The 25937-nt window shown below is 40.6% G+C and overlaps 2 protein-coding genes across 2 annotated transcripts in view; both read left to right on the plus strand.

Annotated features, from left to right (window-relative positions):
* The first annotated feature begins 583 nt into the window (after positions 1-583).
* Positions 584-10673, plus strand: wnt16 (wingless-type MMTV integration site family, member 16). The gene is made up of 4 exons (XM_041977110.1): positions 584-779; positions 5771-5997; positions 9788-10080; positions 10177-10673. The coding sequence occupies exons 1-4, from the start codon at positions 688-690 to the stop codon at positions 10630-10632; spliced, it is 1068 nt and encodes a 355-aa protein (XP_041833044.1). The 5' UTR covers positions 584-687; the 3' UTR covers positions 10633-10673.
* A 6979-nt stretch (positions 10674-17652) lies between these two features.
* Positions 17653-25937, plus strand: part of stab2 (stabilin 2) — a 140937-nt gene continuing 132652 nt past the window's right edge. Inside the window, exons 1-3 of the mRNA XM_041977111.1 lie at positions 17653-17727; positions 19374-19498; positions 19585-19700. Of these exons, the coding sequence (XP_041833045.1) occupies positions 17686-17727; positions 19374-19498; positions 19585-19700 (283 nt within the window). The 5' untranslated portion in view covers positions 17653-17685. The remainder of the gene's footprint in view (positions 17728-19373; positions 19499-19584; positions 19701-25937) is intronic.

Consider the following 25937-nt stretch of genomic DNA (forward strand, 5'->3'; position numbering starts at 1 on the left):
AGGATAATTGGAAGTTTTATTGATTATTGTTTATGGATCAAACAGACCAATGTTTGTCTGCAGGCTTCCAGAGGCCTGGACTAAGAAGTGTGACTAACAAACTCGGATATATCTGGCCTGCTGCTTCTGGCCTAGATGATGTGTTTAATTCTTCACATTTGTGAAGAATAATTGTCCCCTCTTTCATGTGGAAGTAGCGGCTCTGCAGGGTTTCTGTTTTGTCTGTGATTGGTCAGACGCTGCAGACCCCGCCCCTTTTATGTGAGCGCGCAGTGATCTAGATGGAAAACGCCAGCTACGTAGTACCGCTGATCAGGATCCTGAATGTCTGGGAAAGTCCACCCAGGTAACAGAGAGATATCCGGGTATGTTAGTACCGATTCCTGGCCCAGGCCTCTGGTCTGTTTGTTCATCACACGGTCAGCAGGTATCCATAATGTTTTTGATCCACCCGACCAGTTAGAGTCCAGCTGTGACGTCAGCATCTGAGCTGGTCCAATGAGGATCGTCCTGGACGCAGACTGGTGTAGTCTGCAACTTCTCGCCCCCTCAGAGTCACAAACTTAGGTTGCGCAGAAAGGACGCTCGGGTTCGGTTCTATAACGCATGAGGACCGGGATCAACGCAAGCGCTCCGGGACCGGGTTTCAGCATGAGACAGAGACTTCTGATGGACCGATGAGGAGGGATGGAGACCCGGAGCTGTGGGGTTCGACGCATGTTGACTCTGACTCTGCTGCTGGCCTCGGTGTGTCCGTTGCGCTGCCGGGCCAGCTGGGTGTAAGTACCGGACCCGCTAAACCGGACCAGGAGCGGTCCGGCGCTTGCGGAAAATTAATAACAACTAAAACACTTTTTATTTACAGTTTTATTTTTATTTTTTCGTTTTTAAAAAAGAAAAGATTAAACTGAGTTTCTTTGTTTAACATTTATACACGCTGTTCTGCAGCGCCAGCTGTGCGCACGCCGGCCGCAACCAAAGCGCGTTTTAACGGGCCTCTATGTACCTGCTCAGGTAGCCGGACCGAACCGCGCCTGAACTTCTGGTTCTGATAGCAGCTCGCGGAACAGCGCACACAAAAAAGTATCTTTTTTCTTAAATCTGAGCCCGCCTGATGCAAAACAAGCGCGCGAGGTGTTTTCCCCTGCGCGCGCGTCTGTTCAGTTCCATCCGGTAAACTAAAGTTCTGTTTATCCGGGACAAGTTCTGACTCAACATGTCTGGTTCCGCTCAGAGGAGACAGAACCGAGTTAGACCTATCCCGGTTCTGATGGAGCAGGACCGAATGAACAACCAATCATCTCTGATTTAATCATGGGCGGATCTACAGGGGGGCAAGGAGGGGCAACAGCCCCCCTGGTTTATAGCCATGCCCCCCCAACTGCCCCCCCAATATTTATGTCTTTAAAATGAATCTCATAAAACCAAATTGCTTGAATGTTTAAAAGCACATGTTTGAATTGGAAAAATATTTTACCAAAGAAAAAAAAAAACATAATTTAAACTAAACTCTTTGGCACACGAAAAGCTTAGTTACGGCCCTGCGTCAGACACCTTTTGCATCCCGCTGCGCGACAGTGCACCAGTCACCACGCCTCGTTAATGAGACTGTATTCAGTCTGGAAGGGTGGAGTCATTAAGTAGGACAGGTAAGGCTATTTTTTCGCCATGTGATGCTCTAAGGCACAAAGTTTTTAAGTACAAATAAACTAGTTATAAAATAGATGTCTCCTAAAAAAAAAGAAAAAAGACGGATGACCGCGGCTTAGCACGCTCGCTCGTTAATTGCTTGCTAGCAGTACTCACTCCTGTTTTGTATTGTTAGAGCACATTTTCCTGATTAGTTTTGCTAACAGTTAACACAAAAGCAGTTTCTCCATGGCTCAGAAATGTTTAGGGGTCATTATTTTATGGGCTGAAGCCTGACTGGTGGTTCTATACGATGATTAGAGCAAAAGACCGCACAATGAAACCCTGTTACTCTACATCCATCCATACTGTAAGACATGTAACATAAAAAATAGGCTGCGCAAAATAACACGTGTCTGAATATAACCGTGCGACTTGTGTAAATGTGATAAATCACTTTATGTTGTTATAAGCTGTTTATATTATGCGATGAAAATAATGTAATTGTGATGCTTGAAATCCACAGGCCACGATGAAAAGAAAATTTAAAAGTGGAGACATTTCCAGTTTTTTTGGAAAGAAAGTGAGAGATGATGAGAAGGGGAAAGAGATGGGAGGAAGATGTGAGGAAGAAGAGATGGCAGAGACACCAGGAGGGTCACAGATAAAGAAAGCCACAGTAACAGATGAAGGAATGACTGAGTGTGAAGAAAGTGATGCAGGGGATGAAGAGGAAAAGTCTTCAGAATCACTGAGAGAGACAGAGGACAGCGGAGAAGAGGCTGATTTAGAGAAAAGAGAAAAGGAAGGCACAGAGTCAGGAAATCCACCCTTTATTCCAGCTGGACCACCTGGTATGTACAGTATCTATTCTCCATTTAGGTTAGTGCAGACATTAGATGTTACAATAAACAACATATTGTCAGTGAAATCTACAAGTGCATTAAAAAGCTGAAAAAAGCGTATAAATATATACATGTGTGCGTGTGTGTTCGTGTGCGTGTGTGTGTATGTATGTGTTTCTTTTAGATATATCAAGATGCAAAGATGACGCTGTAGTGCAGCCAGATTTAAAGACATTCCCTAAAACACTTCATGGAGCAGCAAAGAGGAGTTTCCAAAGCATTTGGTACAACACTTGGTCATGGCTTGAATATTCTTCTTCAAAAGATGCAGCCTATTGCTTTGCCTGCAGACATTTTGCTGTGTCAAAAACAAGTGTATTTGCATCAGAAAATGGATATAGCAATTGGAAGAAGGCCACATCCAAAAACAGTGGGTTCAACATACATGCTAAGTCAGATGCCCATGTAAATGCCATGATAGCATGGAGTCAGTACAAGAGTATGTCAAGTAAAGACACTTCTGTACTCAAAATGATGGGAGATGTTAATGAAAAACAAGTAACTGAAAACCGGGAGTACATTAAAACTCTTGCTGAAGTTTTGCTTTTGACAGCAACTCAAAACATTTCCCAACGCGGCCATGATGAAACTCAGTCATCAAAAAACAAGGGAAATTTTCTCGAGATTTTAGATCTTATCAGCAAACGTGATGCCTTTGTGAAACGACGACTGTCGCAAGGTCCCAGGAATGCTAAGTACACCAGTAAAGGCACTCAAAATGAGATTCTGGGGTGTTTAGCTGAAATGGTGAGAGAGGAAATTCTCAAGGAGGTCAAAGAAAGTGAACATTTTTCTATTTTAGCAGATGAGACAAAAGACATGAAAAAAAATGAGCAGTTGTCTTTAGTTGTCAGATATTATTATGATGGTGTGGTTCAGGAAAGCTTCCTGGAATACCAAAGAGCTGAACACTTGGATGCTGCCAGTTTAACCGAGAAAATAATATCATGCTTGGAGAAGTATGGATTGCAGTATAAAGAGAATCTGGTAGGCCAAGGCTATGACGGGGCTGCAGTGATGAGTGGCAGGTGTTCTGGTGTTCAAACAAGAATTAAGGAAGTTGCTAAATATGCGTTCTATGTTCACTGCAGTGCACACTGTTTGAATCTTGTGATTGTTGACTCTGTGAAAAGTGTCCCAGAAGCTGCATGTTTTTTCACTCTACTGGAAAGACTGTACACATTCATGTCAGGCTCATATGTTCACAATAAGTGGACTAATGTTCAAAAAGAAATGTTCAATGGACCACCTCGAGAATTACCTAAACTTAGTGACACTAGGTGGGCCTGTCGCTATGCTGCATGCAAAAACCTTATGGACAGGTTGACTGCAGTTATCAGAGTGCTGGAAGACATTTCAAATGAGGCTAATCCACAAAGAGCTGTAGAAGCAAGAGGATTACGCTCTCAGATTGACTTTAATTTCATAGGACTCCTTGTTGTCTTCAGAAAAGTCCTAGGTGAAACAAAGATTTTGTCTGAGATGCTCCAGTCAACCAAAGTGGACCTTACTAAAGCAGCTGACCTTACTGAAGCCCTCAGACATGCTCTAGAAGACTACCGCAAAGAGGAGAGCTTTGATGAGCTATGGGATGCAGTGACTGAAATGTGCAACAGTTGCAATATTTCTACCATTGCCAAATCAAAAAGATCCAAACAAACATCTATCAGACTGGCTGATAGCCTTGTAACTTCCACACTTGGACACCAAGCAGATGTCAACAGCAAAGATGCTTTCAGAATCAGTATATTCTTTCCCATTATCGACTCAGTGCTGGGTGAGATGGAGAGACGCTTCTCAAACTCCAGCTGTAACATAATGAGAGGTATACAAGCATTAAACCCATCAAACATTGACTTCTTAAAGGAGGACTTGGTGTTTTTAGTGGCTAAGGCATATGGCTCTGACTTGCAAGACTTAAAAACTGAGATGCGCCAGGCATTAAGACTTCTTGAAAGAAGCAAAGCAAATGGCAAAGTTTGCCCAACTAGTCTGACTGAGTTTGTGACGTTCCTGGAACCTTTTAAGGAAGTTTTCTTTGAACTATTTAGACTGTGCAAGATTGCCATTGTTTTGCCAGTGAGTACCGCAGGGTGTGAACGGAGTTTTTCTACTTTAAAGCTTGTCAAAAACCACCTGCGCTCAACCATGACAGATGATCGTTTAAGCAATCTAGCTATCCTTAGCATAGAGAAGCAGCGAGCCAAAGCAATGGATTTGGATGTCTTTGTGAGACGTTTTGCTGCACAGCACAACAACCTTCGCCTAAAGCTGTCTTAAAAGTAATGGCTGAAATCAGTCCTGTACAGTGATTTAAGTTATTTTTTTGTATTTCTTTTCTGTTTTATTTTTTTGGGGGGAAGAAGGCTTTCTTCCCTCCATTATAACAATTTTTTAAATCATTTTCTTACAGGATATACTAATACAATAAATAGCTTTAAAGAGTTTTGTGGGTATTTTTATTGACTGCATTTGATTATGGAGGATTTTCACATAGTTAAATGAGGACGTCAAGCATAGCCACCCTGCTTGGACCTCTTGCCTCTCCTTTGCCCCCCCATGTAATTTTTTCTAGATCCGCCACTGGATTTAATCTAGTTAGCTCTTCAGGCCTCCGAGATCCGGCTGTAATTCGGCGCGCGTGTGTGGTCCGTTGCCCGGTTCCGGTCCAACAGCTGCTCCATGAACAGAAGTCGTTTGATTTGTTCACGTTGTTCGAGCTAAAGTGGCCGCACGCGCATTGCTTTTACGCAATTTAATTAGAAAATTCAATAACGCAAATGTCACATAAGAGTCGCACAGTTGCACATCCGGATTTATTCACACGCGCGCACATCGAACCTCTGATTTAATTTTAAGAAATAAACGCGACTAAAGAAATTCAGCTGCAGATATTTACTTTGTTTTTACTCACTTTATGTCTGGATTAATTTATTATTTATACTTTTAATTTCAATTTATATATTTTTTTATGTCTATTCTTGTTCATTTTTCTTTCAAATGTGCTTCTTATTTATGTGCATCTTATTTAATGCGGAAACTGAGGAGTTCTCATCAGAAAAATGTTTTAGATTTGATTAAAACAAGAAAAAAGGAAAAGAGGAAAAGGAAGAGAAGAATGAAAGATTATTTCTCTTTTACTTTTCTCGGTAAGCTCTCCTGCAGAGTCTCTGAGCTCCGCAGATCTCCTCCTCCCTCCGGCCTCTCTCCGCTAACGCAGCCGCCTTCCTCCGCAGGTGGCTGGGTGTGACCTCCGCGGGAGTCCTGGAGAAACTGGGCTGCTCTAACCTCCCTCTGAGCGGCCGACAGCGCGAGCTGTGCCGCCGGAAGCCCTTCCTGCTGCCCAGCGTGCGGGACGGAGCCCGGCTCGCGGTGGCCGAGTGTCACAACCAGTTCAGGCACGAGCGCTGGAACTGCTCCACGTCCCAGGAGCCGCCCGTGTTCGGACACGAGCTCACTAGCGGTAAGTGGTGCCGCGGTGGACTCGGCGGGGGGCTCGCGCTGTGCACACGAACTGTTTGTGTCCTGGAGCTTTTCTGTGAACAAAAACAGGTTTATTTTATATGAAAAATTCACAGAAAAACTGAAAAAAATGTCTAATTAAAAAACAGCAACAAGAAAACAAACAAGAAGCTTTTTATTTTATTTTATTTATTTATTTTACATAAGACTTAAACTCTGCAAATTTCATCTGATCCGAAACTTTTCTGTTGTGGTTAATTTATCAATTTATTTATTTATAATTTTCTTTTATTTAATCTTACATTATTATTATTATTATTGATGGTGACAATGATGATGATAATAAAAATATTATTAATAAGCGAGTAAATACAAAATAAACCAGCAGACAACAGTGAGGCAAAGTTTTCTGTCTTATTGGTTCTGAACCAGAAAACAGACCCCTGGGCCCATTCTGCCATCTAAAGGCCAAACACAGCAAACACAACAGACCAGAGTCTGTTGTAAAATAAAATAAATAAATGTAAAAATGCATCAAATAAAAATCTAATGTTGCTAAGTAATAAATATGTATATATTACTTTAATAATTTTTATTTTAAGAGTATGAAATGTACTCGATAAATGTATGCTTTTTAAAATAAATACATAAATTATTTATTTGTTGGGAAAAGGGCACATCAGAATATTCTGTAAATAAGTTAGATTTAGCCAGAGAGCCAGTTTTCCTCTTTTGTCTCTGCTTGGATTCAAAAAGTCTCCTGGAATCAGCAGGAACAGAATTGGAAGAAAACAAAGATCCATCCATCTAAATAATATTAATTGATGAGCTAAAGCTGCTCAAAATGTAATAAAACATGACTGATAATCACATATAAATGTGAAAATATATTTTATTTATTATATATACAAAAACTATGTGATAAATATTTGAAATAACATAATAAAATATATAAATATTGAACTGAGACAAAATACTGTTGAAACTTTTTATCTGTCCAAAAATTTTACTTTGCTCATTCTATCCATTAAAAAAGGAAATATAATATGATCCATGTTCTATAATTCATCCACATTCTATATGCCACATTCTATAATCTGTGTACTACAATTCATCCATGTTCTATAATCCATGTACAATAATTCATCTATGTTCTATAATCCATGTTCTATAATTCATCCATGTTCTATAATCCATGTTCTATAATTCATCCATGTACAATAATTCATCCATGTTCTATAATTCATCCATGTTCTATAATCCATGCTCTATAATTCATCCATGTTCTATAATTCATCCTTGTTCTATAATCCATGTTCTATAATCCGTGTTCTATAATTCATCCATGTTCTATAATCCATGTACAATAATTCATCTATGTTCTATAATCCATGTTCTATAATTCATCCATGTTCTATAATCCATGTTCTATAATTCATCCATGTTCTATAATTCATCCATGTTCTATAATCCATGTTTTATAATCCGTGTTCTATAATTCGTCTATGTTCTATAATCCGTGTTCTATAATTCATCCATGTTCTATAATCCATGTTCTATAATTCATCCATGTTCTATAATCCATGTTCTATAATCCATGTAGAATAATTCATCTATGTTCTATAATCCATGTACTATAATTCATCCATGTTCTATAAGCCACGTTCTATAATTCATCCATGTTCTATAATCCACGTTTTATAATTCATCCATGTTCTATAATCCGTGTTCTATAATTCATCCATGTTCTATAATCCATGTACAATAATTCATCTATGTTCTATAATCCATGTACAATAATTCATCTATGTTCTATAATCCATGTTCTTTAATTCATCCATGTTCTATAATCCATGTTCTATAATCCATGTAGAATAATTCATCTATGTTCTACAATCCATGTACTATAATTCATCCATGTTCTATAATCCACGTTCTATAATTCATCCATGTTCTATAATTCATCCATGTTCTATAATCCATGTTTTATAATCCGTGTTCTATAATTCATCTATGTTCTATAATCCGTGTTCTATAATTCATCCATGTTCTATAATCCATGTTCTATAATTCATCCATGTTCTATAATCCACGTTCTATAATCCATGTAGAATAATTCATCTATGTTCTATAATCCATGTACTATAATTCATCCATGTTCTATAAACCACGTTCTATAATTCATCCATGTTCTATAATCCACGTTTTATAATTCATCCATGTTCTATAATCCGTGTTCTATAATTCATCCATGTTCTATAATCCGTGTTCTATAATTCATCCATGTTCTATAATCCATGTAGAATAATTCATCTATGTTCTATAATCCATGTAGAATAATTCATCTATGTTCTATAATCCATGTACTATAATTCATCCATGTTCTATAAGCCATGTTCTATAATTCATCCATGTTCTATAATCCATGTACTATAATTCATCCATGTTCTATAAGCCATGTTCTATAATTCATCCATGTTCTATAATCCATGTACTATAATTCATCCATGTTCTATAAGCCATGTAGAATAATTCATCTATGTTCTATAATCCATGTTTTATAATTCATCCATGTTCTATAATCCATGTTTTATAATTCATCCATGTTCTATAATCCATGTACAATAATTCATCTATGTTCTATAATCCATGTACAATAATTCATCTATGTTCTATAATCCATGTTCTTTAATTCATCCATGTTCTATAATCCATGTTCTATAATCCATGTAGAATAATTCATCTATGTTCTACAATCCATGTACTATAATTCATCCATGTTCTATAATCCACGTTCTATAATTCATCCATGTTCTATAATCCATGTTTTATAATCCGTGTTCTATAATTCATCCATGTTCTATAATCCGTGTTCTATAATCCATGTACAATAATTCATCTATGTTCCATAATCCATGTTCTTTAATTCATCCATGTTCTATATTCCATGTTCTATAATCCATGTAGAATAATTCATCTATGTTCTACAATCCATGTACTATAATTCATCCATGTTCTATAATCCACGTTCTATAATTCATCCATGTTCTATAATCCATGTACAATAATTCATCTATGTTCTATAATCCATGTACAATAAGTCATCTATGTTCTATAATCCATGTACAATAATTCATCTATGTTCTATAATCCATGTTCTTTAATTCATCCATGTTCTATAATCTATGTTCTATAATCCATGTAGAATAATTCATCTATGTTCTACAATCCATGTACTATAATTCATCCATGTTCTATAATCCACGTTCTATAATTCAGCCATGTTCTATAATCTATGTTCTATGATCCATGTACTATAATTCATCCATGTTCTATAATCCATGTTCTATAACCCATGTACTATTATTCATCCATGTTCTATAATCCATGTTCTATGATCCATGTTCTATAATCCATGTACTATAATTCATCCATGTTCTATAATCTCCTTTTTATAATCTGTGTACTACAATTCATTCATGTTCTATAATCCATGTTTTATATTTCACCCATGTTCATGTTCATCCATGCTGATTTCTATCCCAGCTGTTAGCAGGTACAGGTACACCTGATTGCTCACAGATGTTATGGTTTTAGTTGTTCTGGTTCTTCCAGATGTTTTGGTTCCAGGGGTTATGGTTCCTCCAGGTGGAGGAATATTCACATGTAGTTTATTTAGCAACTTATTATTTCCTGCATTACCAGCTAACACTGAGACCGCGGGCACCCATATCCATACTAATAAAGGCTGAAGCATCTGAAATGTCACATTATTTTCTGCCCTCCTGTAGGAACCAAAGAAACTGCCTTTATCCACGCGATAATGGCAGCCGGACTCGTGCACGCCGTCACGCAATCCTGCAGTCAGGGAAACATGACTGAGTGCGGCTGTGACGCCCAGCTGCGCGGCGTCAGCACAGGCAGCCCAGAGGGCTGGCACTGGGGCGGCTGCTCGGACCACATCCAATATGGTACCTGGTTTAGCCGAAAGTTCATTGACAATACAGGGAAGAATGTGTCCACAAGCCGAGGGGCGTTCACACTTAGCACCATGAACCAGCACAACAGCGAGGCCGGGCGACAGGTATGCACGCTTCCTCCACCTGATCTCCGATTCATCACCTGAGGTCTGAGACACGTGTCCAGGTTGTCTCACGTCGCTTTGTTCTATGTCCCGCAGGCTGTTGACAGGACAATGTCCACGGAGTGTCGCTGTCACGGGGTTTCTGGTTCCTGTGCCGTGAAGACGTGCTGGAGGACGATGGCGCCATTTGAGCGTGTTGGCGCGTACCTGAAGGAGCGATATGAGCGCAGCGTGCAGGTGTCCGACCGCGCGAGGAGGAAAATGAGGAGAAAGGAGCAGCGGAGGCCTGTAGATAAAAATCAGCTCGTCTACCTAAACAAGTCCCCCAACTATTGCCTGGAGGACCGGCGGCAGGGCATCACTGGGACCAAAGGCCGCCGGTGCAACCGAACCTCGGCCGGACCCGACGGCTGCAACTTGCTGTGTTGTGGGAGAGGATACAACACGCACGTGGTGCGGCACGTGCAGCACTGTGAATGCAAGTTTGTCTGGTGCTGCTACGTCCGCTGCAGGCGCTGTGAGAGCATGAACGACATGCACACCTGTAAATAACACCTGGAAGACATCTGCAGCACACATGGAACTCAGCTGTAAATAACACCTGGAATGCACCTGGAATATACCCAGAACATACCTGGAAAACATCAGCAGTACACATGGAACACACCTATAAATAACACAGAGAAAAAAACTGGAACATATCTGGAACATACCTGGATAACATCTGAAGGACACATAGAACACTCCTGGAAAACACCTGACACATACCTGGAATATACCTGGAAAACATCTGCTGCACACATGGAACATGGCTGTAAATAACTGGAAAACACCTGGAAAATATCTGCAGCACACATGGAACACATGTGTAAATAACAATTGGAAAACATATGTAGCACACATGGAATGCACCTGTAAATAAAAACTGGAAAAACCTGGAAAACAACTGCAGCACACATGGAACACACCTGTGAATAACAACTGGAAAAACCTGGAAAGCATCTGCAGCACACATGAAACACACCTGTAAATAACAACTGGAATATACCTAGAAAACATCTGCAGTACACATGGAACACATCTGTAAATAACAACTAGAACACACCTGGAATACACCTGGAAAACATCTGCAGCACACATAACACACACCTGTAAATAACAACTGGAATATACCTGGAAAACATCTGCAGCACACATGGAACTCAGCTGTAAATAACACCTGGAATATACCCGGAACATACCTGGAAAACATCAGCAGCACACATGGAGCACACCTATAAATAACACAGAGAAAAAACCTGGAACATATCTGGAACATACCTGGATCACATCTGAAGGACACATGGAACACACCTGGAAAACATCTGATGCGGACATGGAACCTGGCTGTAAATAACTGGAAAACACCTGGAAAACATCTGCAGCACACATGGAACAAATCTGTAAATAACTGAAAAACACCTGGAACACACCTGGAAAACATCTAGGAATAACGCGTGGAAAACACCTAGAAATATCACCTAGAAATAACACCTGGAAAACATCTGCAGCACACATCGATCACACCTGTAGATAACTAGAACACACCTGGAATACACCTGGAAAACATCTGCAGCACACATAAAACACACGTGTAAATAACAACTGGAATATACAAACATCTGCAGCACACGTGGAACACACTGGTAAAAAACACCTGGAAAACATCTGCAGCACACATGGAACACACCTGTAAATAACAACTGGAAAACACCTGGAAAACATCTGCAGCACACATGTAACACACCAGTAAATAGCAACTGGATCATACCTGGAGAACATCTGCAGTAGTGATGCGCGGGTCGGGGTTTTTTCCGACCCGCGGGTCCCACTCTTTTAAAAAAATTGGACCGCACCAAACCGCCCCGCACCTCCGCTTCTATTTTTTTAACCCGACCCGACCCGACCCGCCCCATTAAAACACATCTTATGACATTGACGAATGCTTTTATTTAGTCTGAGAAAGGTGCATATGGTCTCCTAAATTGGCACTGGAAACTGGCAACACAAAATGTATTTTCATTTGAACGTTAAGCCTATAAACATAAATAGGCAAATAAATAAAGTGTTTTAAAGCGTTAAGTGTTATAAAGCTAATGCTGCTGCTGTTGTCTGCACTGATTACCTCGCTGAACCTGTCCCAAACCTGTGATTTAGCCATTTGACCCTCCTTCTTCTTTTTAAGGACGTAAACTCCCGAACGAATGTTATTCAACACTTCTTCTTCCATCTTTTGTTGCTTGTCTGCTTGGCGCTTTCTGCACCTGCGTAGCCTACTACGCGCCTACGTGGACATTACGTTACAAAACGTGACCTGTGTTTAAATAACTGATAAATATTTTGTCTTACATATTATAGTAACAAAATGTAGACACTGATTAAGGTCTTTATTTTCAGTTTGACAAAAAATAAAATTAATAGATAGAACTAGATATTTCAGAATAGTAAACCACACCAACCCGCCCCGCAGTGAAGCGAAAATTCTTTGACCCGCCCCAACCCGAACCGCGGGTTACCCGCGGTACCCGATGGGTTAGGGGGCGGCCCGCGCATCACTAATCTGCAGCATAGGTGGAACACACTGGTTAAAACACCTGGAATATACCTGAAAAACATCTGCAGCACACCTGGAAAACACCTGTAAATAACTGGAAAACACCTGAAACACACCTGGAAAACATCTGCAGCACACATGGAGCACATCTGTAAATAACTGGAAAACACCTGGAAAACATATGCAGCCCACATGAAACACACCTGTAAATAACAACTGGAGTATACCTAGAAAACATCTGCAGCACACATGTAACACACCAGTAAATAGCAACTGGATCATACCTGGAGAACATCTGCAGCATAGGTGGAACACACTGGTTAAAACACCTGGAATATACCTGAAAAACATCTGCAGCACACCTGGAAAACACCTGTAAATAACTGGAAAACACCTGAAACACACCTGGAATACACCTGGAAAACATCTGCAGCACACATGGAGCACATCTGTAAATAACTGGAAAACACCTGGAAAACATATGCAGCCCACATGAAACACACCTGTAAATAACAACTGGAGTATACCTAGAAAACATCTGCAGCACACGTGGAACACACATGTGAATAACAACTGGAAAAACCTGGAAAGCATCTGCAGCACACATGAAACACACCTGTAAATAACAACTGGACTAAACCTAGAAAACATCTGCAGCACACGTGGAACACACTGGTAAAAAACACCTGGAACATACCTGGAAAACATCTGCAGCACACATGGAACACATGTGTAAATAACACCTAGAATATACCTGGAAAACATCTGCAGCACACCTGTGAATTACAACTGGAAAAACCTGGAAAACATCTGCAGCACACATGGAACACACCTGTAAAAAACAACTGGAAAATCCTGGAAAACAACTGCAGCACACCTGGAACACACCTGTGAATAACAACTGGAAAAACCTGGAAAGCATCTGCAGCACACATGAAACACACCTGTAAATAACAACTGGAATATACCTAGAAAACATCTGCAGCACACGTGGAACACACTGGTAAAAAAACACCTGGAACACACCTGGAAAACATCTGCAGCACACCTGTGAATTACAACTGGAAAAACCTGGAAAACATCTGCAGCACACATGGAACACATGTGTAAATAACAATTGGAAAACATATGTAGCACACATGGAATGCACCTGTAAATAACAACTGGAAAACATCTGCAGCACACATGGAACACACCTGTAAATAACAGCTGGAAAACACCTGGAATATACCTGGAAAATATCTGCAGCACACCTCCTCAGTGTGAAGCTGGAACACCTGGAAAGTCTCAGACAAAGTGAAGGTGTCTCAAATAAAGACAAACTGATAACAGCCTGAGATTAAAACCTGATGCTGGATCAGATCTAAAGTTTTTTCTGAGCAAAACATTACAATCTGTGTTTGTGTGGCAATAAAAGTTTATTTATGCGTAAACAATGGTGTGTTTATTGTTCTGGAGGGTAAAAAGTGAAAACTATGTTTTAAATGTTTTCCATCTGTCACACTGTTGAAACAGAGACTCTTGTCTCATATTTTAGTGTAAACAACAGCTGTGTAGGAGCCATTATTTCTGTTTATTGGTTGGTTCAGGTTGATTGTGGTGGTGGTGTTTGTTTATGTTTGGGATGGCACAGGTGACCTTTATTTTCCTCGACCATCGGTGGCAGTGTTGAGGAAAGTGTATATAGGCGTGGAGGTGACAGTGCATGGGGTGCTTGGGTGACGGTAGGTTGCACGGTTTTTACTGCTTCCATCACTTCTCCCTGGGGCGCCGAAAAGGGGGGTAACGGGGAAGGATTCTAGGGGCCCATGATTGACAGGGGCCCAGAAGGGCCCTCAATGCAATTGTAATACTAACAAAATTATCTAATAATTAATGATAAACTTACAATCACGCAAACATTTTAATTACAGTGCATTGGTATCACTAAAGTTCTTTGTATGGAAACATTTCTGAACACCCACCCCCCAGCAACAGACAGACAACGAGTGGATGGTAAGACGGCAGGATGCCTCAAAAATCATGAAGTTTACAAAGAAAAAAGTTGAGAGAGAGAACAGAGGGGTGGACAGTACTTCACCCAGTTGTTTCAGAGGTGAGGTGGGTCAGTTAGTTTGTCTAAACTTTGTTCATATAAGCTAGCTCACTTTGCTCCCATTTTAGCTCATATTTCTGAAAAAACTCTGGATTTTATTCATTTCACTGTTGTTTTAGTCAAATAATCAACGCAGGTAAACGATCAGCAAGCTGCTTTGCTAAAACATCATGCATGTTCCAAACAGACACGAGAGCAGCTGAAGCAGATGCTGCCACCCCCCCCCCCCCCCCTCTCTCTCCCCGTCCCACAAGAACATGTCCAGGTGGCCCCTGAAGATGGACGTGAGCAGCTGAGTGTTGAGTTAATAGATTATTGTGGAGAAAAATACATTATGTAATAGAAAAAAAATGTTCTGCATTAATAATAATAAAAAATAAAAACTAGTTTGTATTTATTTTAGACTGATTTGAATGGTTCTCAGCTATGACTGTAATGTTAGGTCAGGTCAGTAGTTTGGGACTCATCCTCCTGCTTTGCAGTAGGAACAGAGACATTTCTAGTGCAGCAGACTGGGTGATGCTTTCAATCCAATCAGAGAAATATTTACATTTTCTAGATATCAAAAGATTAACTAGCAACAACCATATAGCATCATATATGTTTCCACTAATGTAATGCTTCACCTGTGAGTCTACAGATCTGGAGATGAATTAGACTTCATGTGTTGCTACATGAGGGAGACGATGACGTGGAGGATTATAAGTCAAATAAATTTCTCTTGACATTGTTGGTGAAATGACTGAAAGCACCTTTAAGTAAAACAAAATAATGGGAGGCCACCAGAAATAATGATTGTGATGCTATTACACATGACATTACATGATTGGAGATACTATATAATAGAACAGCTGATAGAATAGAAAGCTGGACTTCAGGACTTGATAAGTGATTTTCCTCAGAGAAAGCGCCACGTTGGGTTCTTGGTGAAAAAGCTGAGCAAGGACAGTGATGGTGAATGAGATTGCAAGAGCTTGAATCAGAGATAGTGTACCTTTACTACTCCTTGATATCTTATTACAAAAAGTTCTACCTTTTAAAATGTGATTATTTAATTTTAAAGAGACTTCCAGCCGTTGTTTGTCTGTAAATCTCCACAGTGGTTTGCTTGTGACTGTGTTACATTCTGGTCCTATAATACAACAAACCACGTGAGGTCCGGATAGTTTCTGTTTCTGAGCCTACCTACGTTATTTTACCATTTGCATCTGATTTAATGATGATAATGCTCGCAATACAAGAAATCTTAAAAAACAAGCAACCATTTTGTTTTTGATGGTGTTTTAGATGAGACTTCAGTTTCTTTTCATGGGGCCCAAAATCTCCAGCAGCGCCCCTGGCTTCTCCTGTGCCAAGCCAAAAGGGCTATGACTCACCACTCTATTGGCGTGTTTGTAATAAAACTGCGTAAAATAGGCCGTTTTGTGATGAAAACCTGCATTAAAAGTGTTTGTTGTATTCTAATTATCCCAGCCCCCTTTTTTGTACAGCCAGTAAAATTGAATCTTGATAATCCAATCAGTAAAGAATAAGAGCAGATCTTCCAGTTCATCACTGATCTTTGCTGAAGGATTGTCTGCATTGTTCCAGTAACCCTGTGGTCTGCTTGTGTGTTTACATCTCCAGCCATATAATAATACACAGCCAGGATACAAGTTCAAATATAGATAAACTTTGTTATATCTTTAAGAAAGAAAGAAAGAAAGAAAGAAAGAAAGAAAGAAAGAAAGAAAGAAAAAGAATTCTTTGTTCACAGATGTTAATATACATACATTATTGTCTGAAACCACCCACTGAACACCAGACAGACTAAATAAATAAAATCTACATTTAATAATAGATAATAAAATGTATATACTACAATATTTACTATAGTATATTGTACTTAAAGAAGAACAGCATAATAAAAGATAAGATAAAACTTTATTAATCCCACAAAAGTTAAATGTGTGTGTTACTATATCTCAACTACAGAAAAATAGAGGGAGAAAAGCAGATTAACAAAGTAAAAATACAAATATTAAATACAAATGCAATAGAATGAAAACTATATACCACAGTAACTGGTGTTCTATGTACAAGCATCTATGTATATCCATACATACACCACCTGCTGGTTGTGGTGTCCATGGTGTTAACAATCCAGGACTGGTACTAGACTGGCCAAAGAAAATTGCTGCTCCTGCCTTTCATTACACTTTGGAAGATGTGTTGAGTGAACAGGAACATTTAGGGACAGTCATGGACTGGAAATGCTGTCATGAGTCATGAACAGCAACAATCTTTGTGAAATATAAATGGTATATATGTGTTTAGACATCTTTTTCAAAATTATAAATATCTGTAACTTTATATTGTTCATTAAACTTTCATGTCATGCTTTATATTTATTTATCTTTTTAATTTTTTTTTTCCAGAGATGAACTGGGACGCTATTCTCTGGTTTCCACTGAAAGTAATGTGGTTTTCTCTATTAGGGGCGGTAACATTTACATTTTCTACTGTTTTGCAGGTGACTTTACTTTAACACAGTAACACATATCTGGATTCTGACACTTCTGTAGTAATGTCACATGTTTCAGCTTTCTGTAGAGACCAGGAAAGCCCTGGTAGTTGTATAGATATACTTAATTTATTCTTGAGGCAGAAACAATAGACCTCATCCTGAAGGGGAAAAGGTGCTGCAGAAGCAGCAGATCCTGAACTGTGTCTGTTTGTCACCAGACCTGATCTGTCTTCCTGTGTGACTGAAATCTGCCACTCAGCACTTTCCTTTGAGTTTGGCTTTCAGGAAACACAAGAGGAAGAGGAGGAGGAGGGAGGAGGAGACGGTGTAAAAGAGAGGTTCAGAACAAGTCTGATAACAGAAGAGATGGGGGTCCGTCCGAGTTTACAGCTGCTGATTGTATCACTGATGATGACCATGATGATGAAGAAGAACACTGCTGCTTCATCACAGGTAAGATCTTCCAAAGTTTGAATACAAGAATTATTCTTTAAAAACAAAAATTCACGTCAGACCGAAATGTGAATTTTCCTTGATGATTCTGAATGGAAGTTTGATGAAATCGTTATCTTGTATTTAAACAAAATGACTTACAAAAAACTACAATATATATATATATATATGCACCACCTGTAGCACTACATGACAGCACCTGGTCCAACTGGACTCCAGCAGTCTGACTTAATGATGACGTCCCTCCTGGTTGAAATCTTGCTTGTGTTGTTCTTACTCTCAAATCTAAGTCGCTTTGGATAAAAGAGTCTGCTAAATGACTGCAGAATAGAATAGAATAGAACAGAATAGAATAGAATAGAATAGAATAGAAGTGGAACCAGCAGATCCTCCAGGCTCAGATGGTCAGACTGGGTCTGAATTTACTGAACAGATACTAAATGTCAGAGTCCTTAAAGCTTATTTTTCACAGATAACCACCGTCAGACTTTTTATAGTCTCAGTCCTGCAGGTTGTAGATGTGGTCTGCAAGTTTTAAATATGTCCTGCTGCAAAACAGCTAAACTTAAACAGCTGGTGAAGAATTCTTTCCTCTGAATCAGATGTGTTGCTCTGTCATCCATCTCACACTGAAATTACTGCAGAACTTCATGATTGAAATTCATGACTAACAGCAGGTTTTTTTCATCCAGCCTTATCTCATAAGTGGTTCAGGTCTGAAGTGTAAGCATGGATGAATTTTAATGAAATTAAGGTGACAAGACAGAAGATGGAAGATTTAGAGCAGGGGGGTCAAACTCAAATACACAGCGGGCCAAAATGAGAGAACTGAGAAAAGTTGAGGGCCGCACTGGATTAATGTTTTATTAAAAACATTTTAAAATGACCTTATTGCACATATTGAACCTGGAGCCTGTTAGTTATTGCCTATAAAACAACATTATTCATTAAATAAATGAAAAAGTAGAGTCTGTTTAGATATGTTGCATTTGTTTCTTATGGCTCTAAATGCATTTTTCTTTTTCATAGTAATTTCAAGTGAAGACATGTTTTACAGGCAAACAACGGCCAAAAATAATTTCCTTTTTTGAAAAGTCAAATGTCCTGGAAGAGCAAGACAAGAAACGCAAAAAATGAAACTGTTATGGAATGAACTCCAATATGAACTTTTTAACGTAATTTCACTGACACCATAAAATTTGGTTCATATTCAACATTTTTTCTCACTTACAGTTTCCCTTAAAAACTTTAAAAGCTTTGGCACCTAAAGGGTTAATAACTCTTTTTTTCCCCCCGTCCAGATGTTTGTATCTGTCGTGGGGCTTTGTTTCAAAGTGTCTTCTCACGTTTTATTCTTTTATTCTTTTTATTACAGCCTCACTGTCTCCACACAGACAGGCAGCTTTGTTCTTTACATCTGAAACATATTCTCCACTTTTCATTCATTCAGCCATTTTTTGGGGAGAGAGCAGTGCATTTTGGGACTTGTAGTATTCTAGTAGTGAGTGCACTCTATCAGCAGGCCAGCTCTAATAGTCATTAGATATGATCATGTGGGCCAAAAATAATTCATTCACGGGCCGGATGTGACAGTTGGACACATGTAATTTAGAGTAAATCATTCTGTTTTGTTCTGTTTCCACCAGAACTTTTGTTTCAACTCGACGGTGTTGAGGACACAGACAAAGTGCCACTCCTGCAGCATCAGCCTGTTGATGATGTGTCCGTCCGGCTATAAAAGGAGTCCTACAAGCACTGTGGTTGGCTGCAGGTGAGCAACACACCACAACTCATCCAGCTGAGATTTCCATAACCAGACCATCCTTTAATTCCTGTGTCCAACCATCTGTCCTGCAGGTACAACATCAAGACGGTCAGCCTGAACCTGTCCATCAGTGGCTGCTCCTTCGAGTGCTACAGAGAGGTGGAGATGAAGAGCTGTTGTCCTGGTTACTGGGGTCCAGACTGTGTCGGTCAGTGCATGTGATATTCTCTGGTCTGGTGGTATCACAGCCAACAAGTTAACATTTTGAAGGTGCTCAGCGAGACCAGGACAGAAACTTTTCTGACAGAAAGTTCACATAACTTACTAAACAAAAGTCTGAAGCATCAGGTCTCCGTTTAAAATGTAAATGATGAAAGTGTGACATGGAAAATATGAGCTGTTAGTGAATCTGATGCAGCAACACGTCTGTAAAAAGTTAGGAGACCAGTTGCTGGAGTTTTAGGAGAGGAATTTTGTCCCGTTCTGGTCTGATGCAGGATTCTAGCTGCTCTACAGTCCTGGATTTGTTGCTGGATTTCTGCTTCCATGATGCTCCAGATGTTGTGTATTGGTGAAAGGTCTGGACTGCAGGCAGGCCAGTTCAGCAGCTGGACTCTTCTCCTGTGAAGCCATGCTGTTGTGATGGATGCAGGATGTGGTTCAGCATCGTCTTGCTGAAATCTGCAAGGTCTTCCCTGAAAGAGACGTTGTCTGGATGGGAGCAGATGTTGCTCTAAAACCTCCATGTACTTTTCAGCATTGATGGAGCTTCACAGATGTGGAAGCTGCCCACACCATAGACACTAATGCAGCCCCATCCCATCAGAGATGCAGCTTTTCACCTGTCCACTGATAACAAGCTGGATGCTCCCTCTCCTCTTTAGTCTGCAGGACACGCCGTCCATGCTTTCCACAAACTAGTTCACATTTTCATCCAGGTTTCCACTTTGCCTCAGACCATTTAAAATGAGCTTTGGTCCAGATAAGATGGAAGAAGCTGGTTCTGGATCCTGTTCACATCTGGCTTTTTCTCTGCGTGATGGAGCTTTAACCTGCATTTGTGGATTTCAGGGTGAACTGTGTTCACAGACAGTGGTTTCTGGAAGTCTTCCTCAGTCCATGCAGTGCTTTCCAGTAGAGAATCATGTCTGCTTTTAATGCAGAAGATCACCAGCATCTAGCCTTGCCCCAGGCACACAGAGATTCCTCCTGATTCTCTGAATCTTCTTATGATTTTATACACTGTAGAGGGTGAATCTTCAAAGTCTTTTTCTGAAATTGTTTCACAACTTTCAGGTCCAGTTTGTCTCAGATTGGTGAACCTCTGTCCATCTTTCCATTTGAGACTCTGCCTCTCTGAAATGCTCCTTTTATACCCAGTCATGTCACTGACCTGTTGCCAGGTAACCTGATTAGTTGGCAAATGCTCCTCCAGGTGTTTCTGGTTTGTACCAGTTACTTTTCCAACCTTTTGTTGCTCCTGTTCCAACTTTTTACAGACGTGCATCAGATTCACTATCAGCTCATATTTTCCATCAAATGGTAAAAATGTCTCAGTTTCATTATCTGACATATTGTTGATCTTCTACCGGGAATAAAATATGTTGATCAGATTCATACAGAGTGATTGATGAACTGCAGTCCAGATTTTAGAGACAGTCTAAGGCTTCATCAGCACTCTGCATCCTCAGGTCCGAAGCCTCAGTGGAGACCTCCGGATGACTCGTGTCACGTGTTCGATCCTGCAGGATGCAGTTCATCCTGCATGAATACGGACTTCCTTCCCCTCTGCACACTGTCAGCAGGACAGAAAAGTGCTGACACACACATGGAGTTGGACTTGTTGGTCTATGAGAAACCAGTTTCACTGTGACCACGCTGATCAAGGCAAATTTCAGACAAACAGAACCTCCGATGTTTATTCAGCATACTCACTTTTTATACCAGCCTTTCTCAAAGCGTGGTTCCCGGACCACTACTGATCCACAATGTGAACAACATAAAAATTTATTGGATTTGGCTGTTTGGAAGCATCATCTGACTTTTTGAGAGCAAAACGTGTTTATGTCCAAATAACTTTGGATCAGTGGCTTAGGACAGGGTCACTTAAAAGAAAACCAAATGAATCATCTGATACAGCTGGAAAGGTGCAACGGCTTGATACAAATCCAAGTAACATCGCTAACATTGCCGAGGAGGATTTGATGTGGGCCCATAACCTGTTAGGCGGAGTAGCGTAGACCGACAGGACTCTCAGACTGATTAAAATCTATTCCCAAAAAATTGTTTAATTTTCCCAGGTCTTTCATTTTAAATCTTTTTGTGAGCATCTTTTTGACTCGTTTCACAACCTCCTCATTGTTAGCAGCGATAATGAGATCATCAACCCACACGATCAAAATCACTTTCTCATTTTGCTTTTCTCTCGTGTACTGACAGTTATCAGCAGGATTTTGTTTAAAACCATTTTCAGTGAGGTACGCATGTAACAGAGTATTCCAGTTCCTGCCTGACTGCTTGAGGCCATATAGGGACTTCTGTAACTTGCATACTAGTTTTTCTCCTGTCTTTGAGACTTCCTCATAACCTTCAGGTTGTTCTAAGTAGATCTCGCAGTCAATTGGTGCGTTCAGATACGCAGTTTTCACGTCCATCTGGTGTAAAACTAAATCTTCCTGCACCGCCTTTTGCATGACGACTCTGACAGTTGTCATGTCAGCCGTAGGTGAAAATGTTTCCTCATAATCAACACCTTGCTTTTGGCTGTAACCTTTGGCGACAAATCTTGCCTTGTACTTGTCTGACCCATCAGCTTCACTCTTGAGAGAATAGACCCACTTACCCCCCACTGCCTTTTTGCCTGGAGGTAACTGGGTGATTCTGAAGGTTTCATTCTCATTTAGTGACTGCATCTCATCATTCATTGCATTTATCCACTGTTGGGATTTAGGTGAGCCTACAGCCTCCTGGTAGCTTTGTGGTATGTCGCTAACTGCTCTATAGCAGGAGTCCACACATGTTACCAGTCTGTCTGCTGTATCTTCGATTTCATAATCCTGCAGTCGCACTGGCTTTCTCCTTGCTCTTTGCGGGTTTTTCCTAGTCACCGACTCAGTGCTTGCCTTTTCACCTTCAACCTCAGAAACATCACCTTTAACACTTTGTTCCGATGCATTTTCCTCATTGTCATTTACCCTGGGGTACACATCACTATCTTGGCATTCAACGTATGACCCATGTGTCTGTGTTTCTTTTTCTGTCTGATTAGCCATCTTGTTTGTGAACTTCACCAATCTGTACTTTTGGATCTTCTCTGTGTCTAGAAAATACACAAGATAAGCAGGACTGTTCCTGTCATAACCTAAGAAAAGACCCTGTTCACATCTGGGATCCAACTTCCCTTTTTCTTGTGTGTATGCAAAGCATACAGACCCAAATTTCTGGAGTTTGGACATGTCCGGTTTCTTGCCTGTGAGCATCTCATAGGCTGTTTTCTTTGTGCGGTTACTGTAACATCTATTTCTCACATAGGCTGCTGTTTGTACAGCATAATTCCACAGTTTGTCTGGCAACTTACTATCTAATAGCATACACCTGCCCATCTCATAGAGGGTTCGCCAGCCTCTTTCTGCTGTACCGTTTTGGTGCGGCGAATAAGGTGCAGATGTCTCATGCTTAATCCCATTTTTGGTTAGCAGTGTTTTGAACTCCCTACTTGTAAACCCTGTACCGTTGTCTGAACGGATACATTTTACTTTTCCATAAGGTGCTGAGTCTGCCAAGAACCTCTCTGTGGCCTGTACTGCATCGCTTTTGGATTTAAGAGAATACACTGTCATGGCACCCGAATAGTCGTCTGTGAAGGACATAGCATATCTGTGACCTTCTAGACTCGGGGTTCTCATCGGGCCGGCTAAATCAGTGTGAACTAGCTGTAACGGATCTGTAGCCTTTCTGTCTGCCTCCCTATTCCTTGTCTGGGCGAATTTTCCTTTTGTGCATATTTCACACAGCTCTGTTGGTCTGGCTGTACTGCCTCTTATTTCCATCCCTTTAACCACACCCAGTAGCTTTTGCACATCTGTATCATGTAATCTGTAACAGTTTCATTTCCTTCCATTTTAATGGTGGTCAGTGTTGTGTACAGGTTCAGAATCCTGGGCTTACTTTTTCCTGAGTAATGTTCTCTTAATATTTTCAGGGCTTTCCTCCCATCTTCGGCAGCATCGTGTCTTATCAGTGAAAGGCTCTTATCATCTAGCGCGTTCACTAACTGTGCATAGCAGTCTGCATTCTTTGCGTCATCTGCAGCTATTGCTGCCTCTCCGGTGGGTGCATGCAAGATAGTGTCTTTAAGCTTCAAAATATGCAAACGGCTAAGGAATCTCGTCTCCCACAGATCATACTTATCTTCCCTTCCATCAAATATAATTTGCTGGGGTGGCGTTCCTGCTCCAGCCATTGTTACGTTGTCTCTCTTTTCAGTGGTGGGGTGCGGCTTGTAGAAAACTCTACCTTCGCTTTTTCGCGGGAGTCTCTCGGCGCCGTTTTCTTTCAGTCCCAGCTAGTAGCTTCTTCCGGCTCTAGACTGGCGTTCCTGGGCCCATAACCTGTTAGGCGGAGTAGCGTAGACCGACAGGACTCTCAGACTGTTATAACTTTAGCCCCATAGGCATATTTATTTCTCTGGTGGGGAAAGTTGCGGTGTTTCCGCCTCTCAACTGGGTTTTTCGGTAAAAGTACAGAACAGAAGTAGGTATAGACAGTGACGTCACATTCAGGACATACTGTGTAAGGAAACATTGCCCCCTGTAGGACACAATAAGTAAGTGCGTACATGTTATGACAGTTAACACCGTTTCTTGCCGACCAACACCAGGGGAAAAGATATTTTCATTCTCTCAATGATTTCATTGTGAAAAATAACCTGGACTGGTAAAGCTGTGTCGGGATTTGCACCGATGGTACAACTGCAATGACGGGAAAACAGAAAGGGCTAGTAGCGCGTGTCCAGGCTGTAGCACCAGCTGCAGCAGCAACACACAGTTGCATCCACCGTGATCAACTTGCCGTAAAGAAAATGCCACAGAGCTTAAAACAGTTCTGGATGAGTCTGAAAATAGTCAACAAGTTAAAATCTCTGAACACACGTCTTTTTAAAACTCTGTGTGAAGAAATGAGAAGCAAACACACAAAACTCCTTTTTCACACGGAAGTTCGCTGGTTGTCGTGTGGAAAGGTTCTCACCCGTCTGTTTGAGCTGCAAGACGAGGTGATGTTATTCTTGCACCCCAGTGATGAACTGCATGACAGAATGCATGATTTCCAGTGGCTTGCAAAGTTGGCATACTTGGTAAAACTGTGACCATCTTCAATGTCTGAGACAAAATAAAAGCTGCACGCCTGAAGATGGAATTGTGGTGTGATCGTCTGGATGGCGGAGAATTTGACAACTTTCCAACACTTGCTGATTTTCTCCTCACTGCGGGAGAGAATGTGGATGAGAGCACTGTTGCATCCTTCAAGAAACATCTGCAAGGCCTCCACTATCAGCTGGGAATATATTTCCCAGAAATAAAATCCATTTGGAGACAAAACGCACATCCAGGAAATCATTTCCAAGTTCTCACTTGAGGCAGACAGCGTTGTGGACATTGCATCAGATGGGACATTAAAGACAACTTTCACAGAAAATAGTTTAACTGACTTTTGGCTCTACATCCAACCTGAGCATCCTGAACTCTCTGACACTGCGCTAAAACTGCTGATGCTGTTTCCATCCACCTACTGTGAAGCCGGATTTTCTGCACTTGTTGGCCTGAAAACAAAGCAGCACAATCGAATTAGTGTGGGCTACGATATGAGACAGAAACTCAGATTTGGAGCCAGATATTGCTTCACTAATAGCACAGAAAATGCAGCACCATTCTTCCCATTACGACTGTAAGAGAAAACAATAACTGAGTACAGATTTAAAAATAGTAAAGCTGTGATTTTATGAAGTAAACTGTTTAAGTTAGCATGTTCGTTTTGGGGGCTGTTTAGAGATAGGTGGTCCATGAATGTTTCTTGTATGGGTTAAGTGGTCCTTGTATTAAAAAAGTTTGAGAAACACTGTTTTATAGCAATGAAACGAAAGGTTTGAGACCAAACCAGGGAGACCCTGACCTGGTTTCTACCCGCTGGGACTGGATCCTGTCTGGTTGAAGACCTACCAGGACCTGGTTTCTATCTGTGGGGACAGAATCCATTCCCAGCTGGAAAAATACAGACAAAAAACCTGTAAACAGAGAAAATTGCACATTTGAAGTAAAAACAGGAGAAAAATGGAGATGGAGTTGAAGTAAGGAGATAAAGGCTGAGGAGTGGGGTGAGAAGAAGGAAGGATGTGGAGCAATAGATGGAGGGGGACAGTTTCCTCTCAGAAGACATGAAAACAACTTTC

The sequence above is a fragment of the Melanotaenia boesemani genome, chromosome 23 (genome assembly GCF_017639745.1).
Source record: "Melanotaenia boesemani isolate fMelBoe1 chromosome 23, fMelBoe1.pri, whole genome shotgun sequence".
NCBI classification, from domain to species: Eukaryota; Metazoa; Chordata; class Actinopteri; order Atheriniformes; family Melanotaeniidae; genus Melanotaenia; species Melanotaenia boesemani.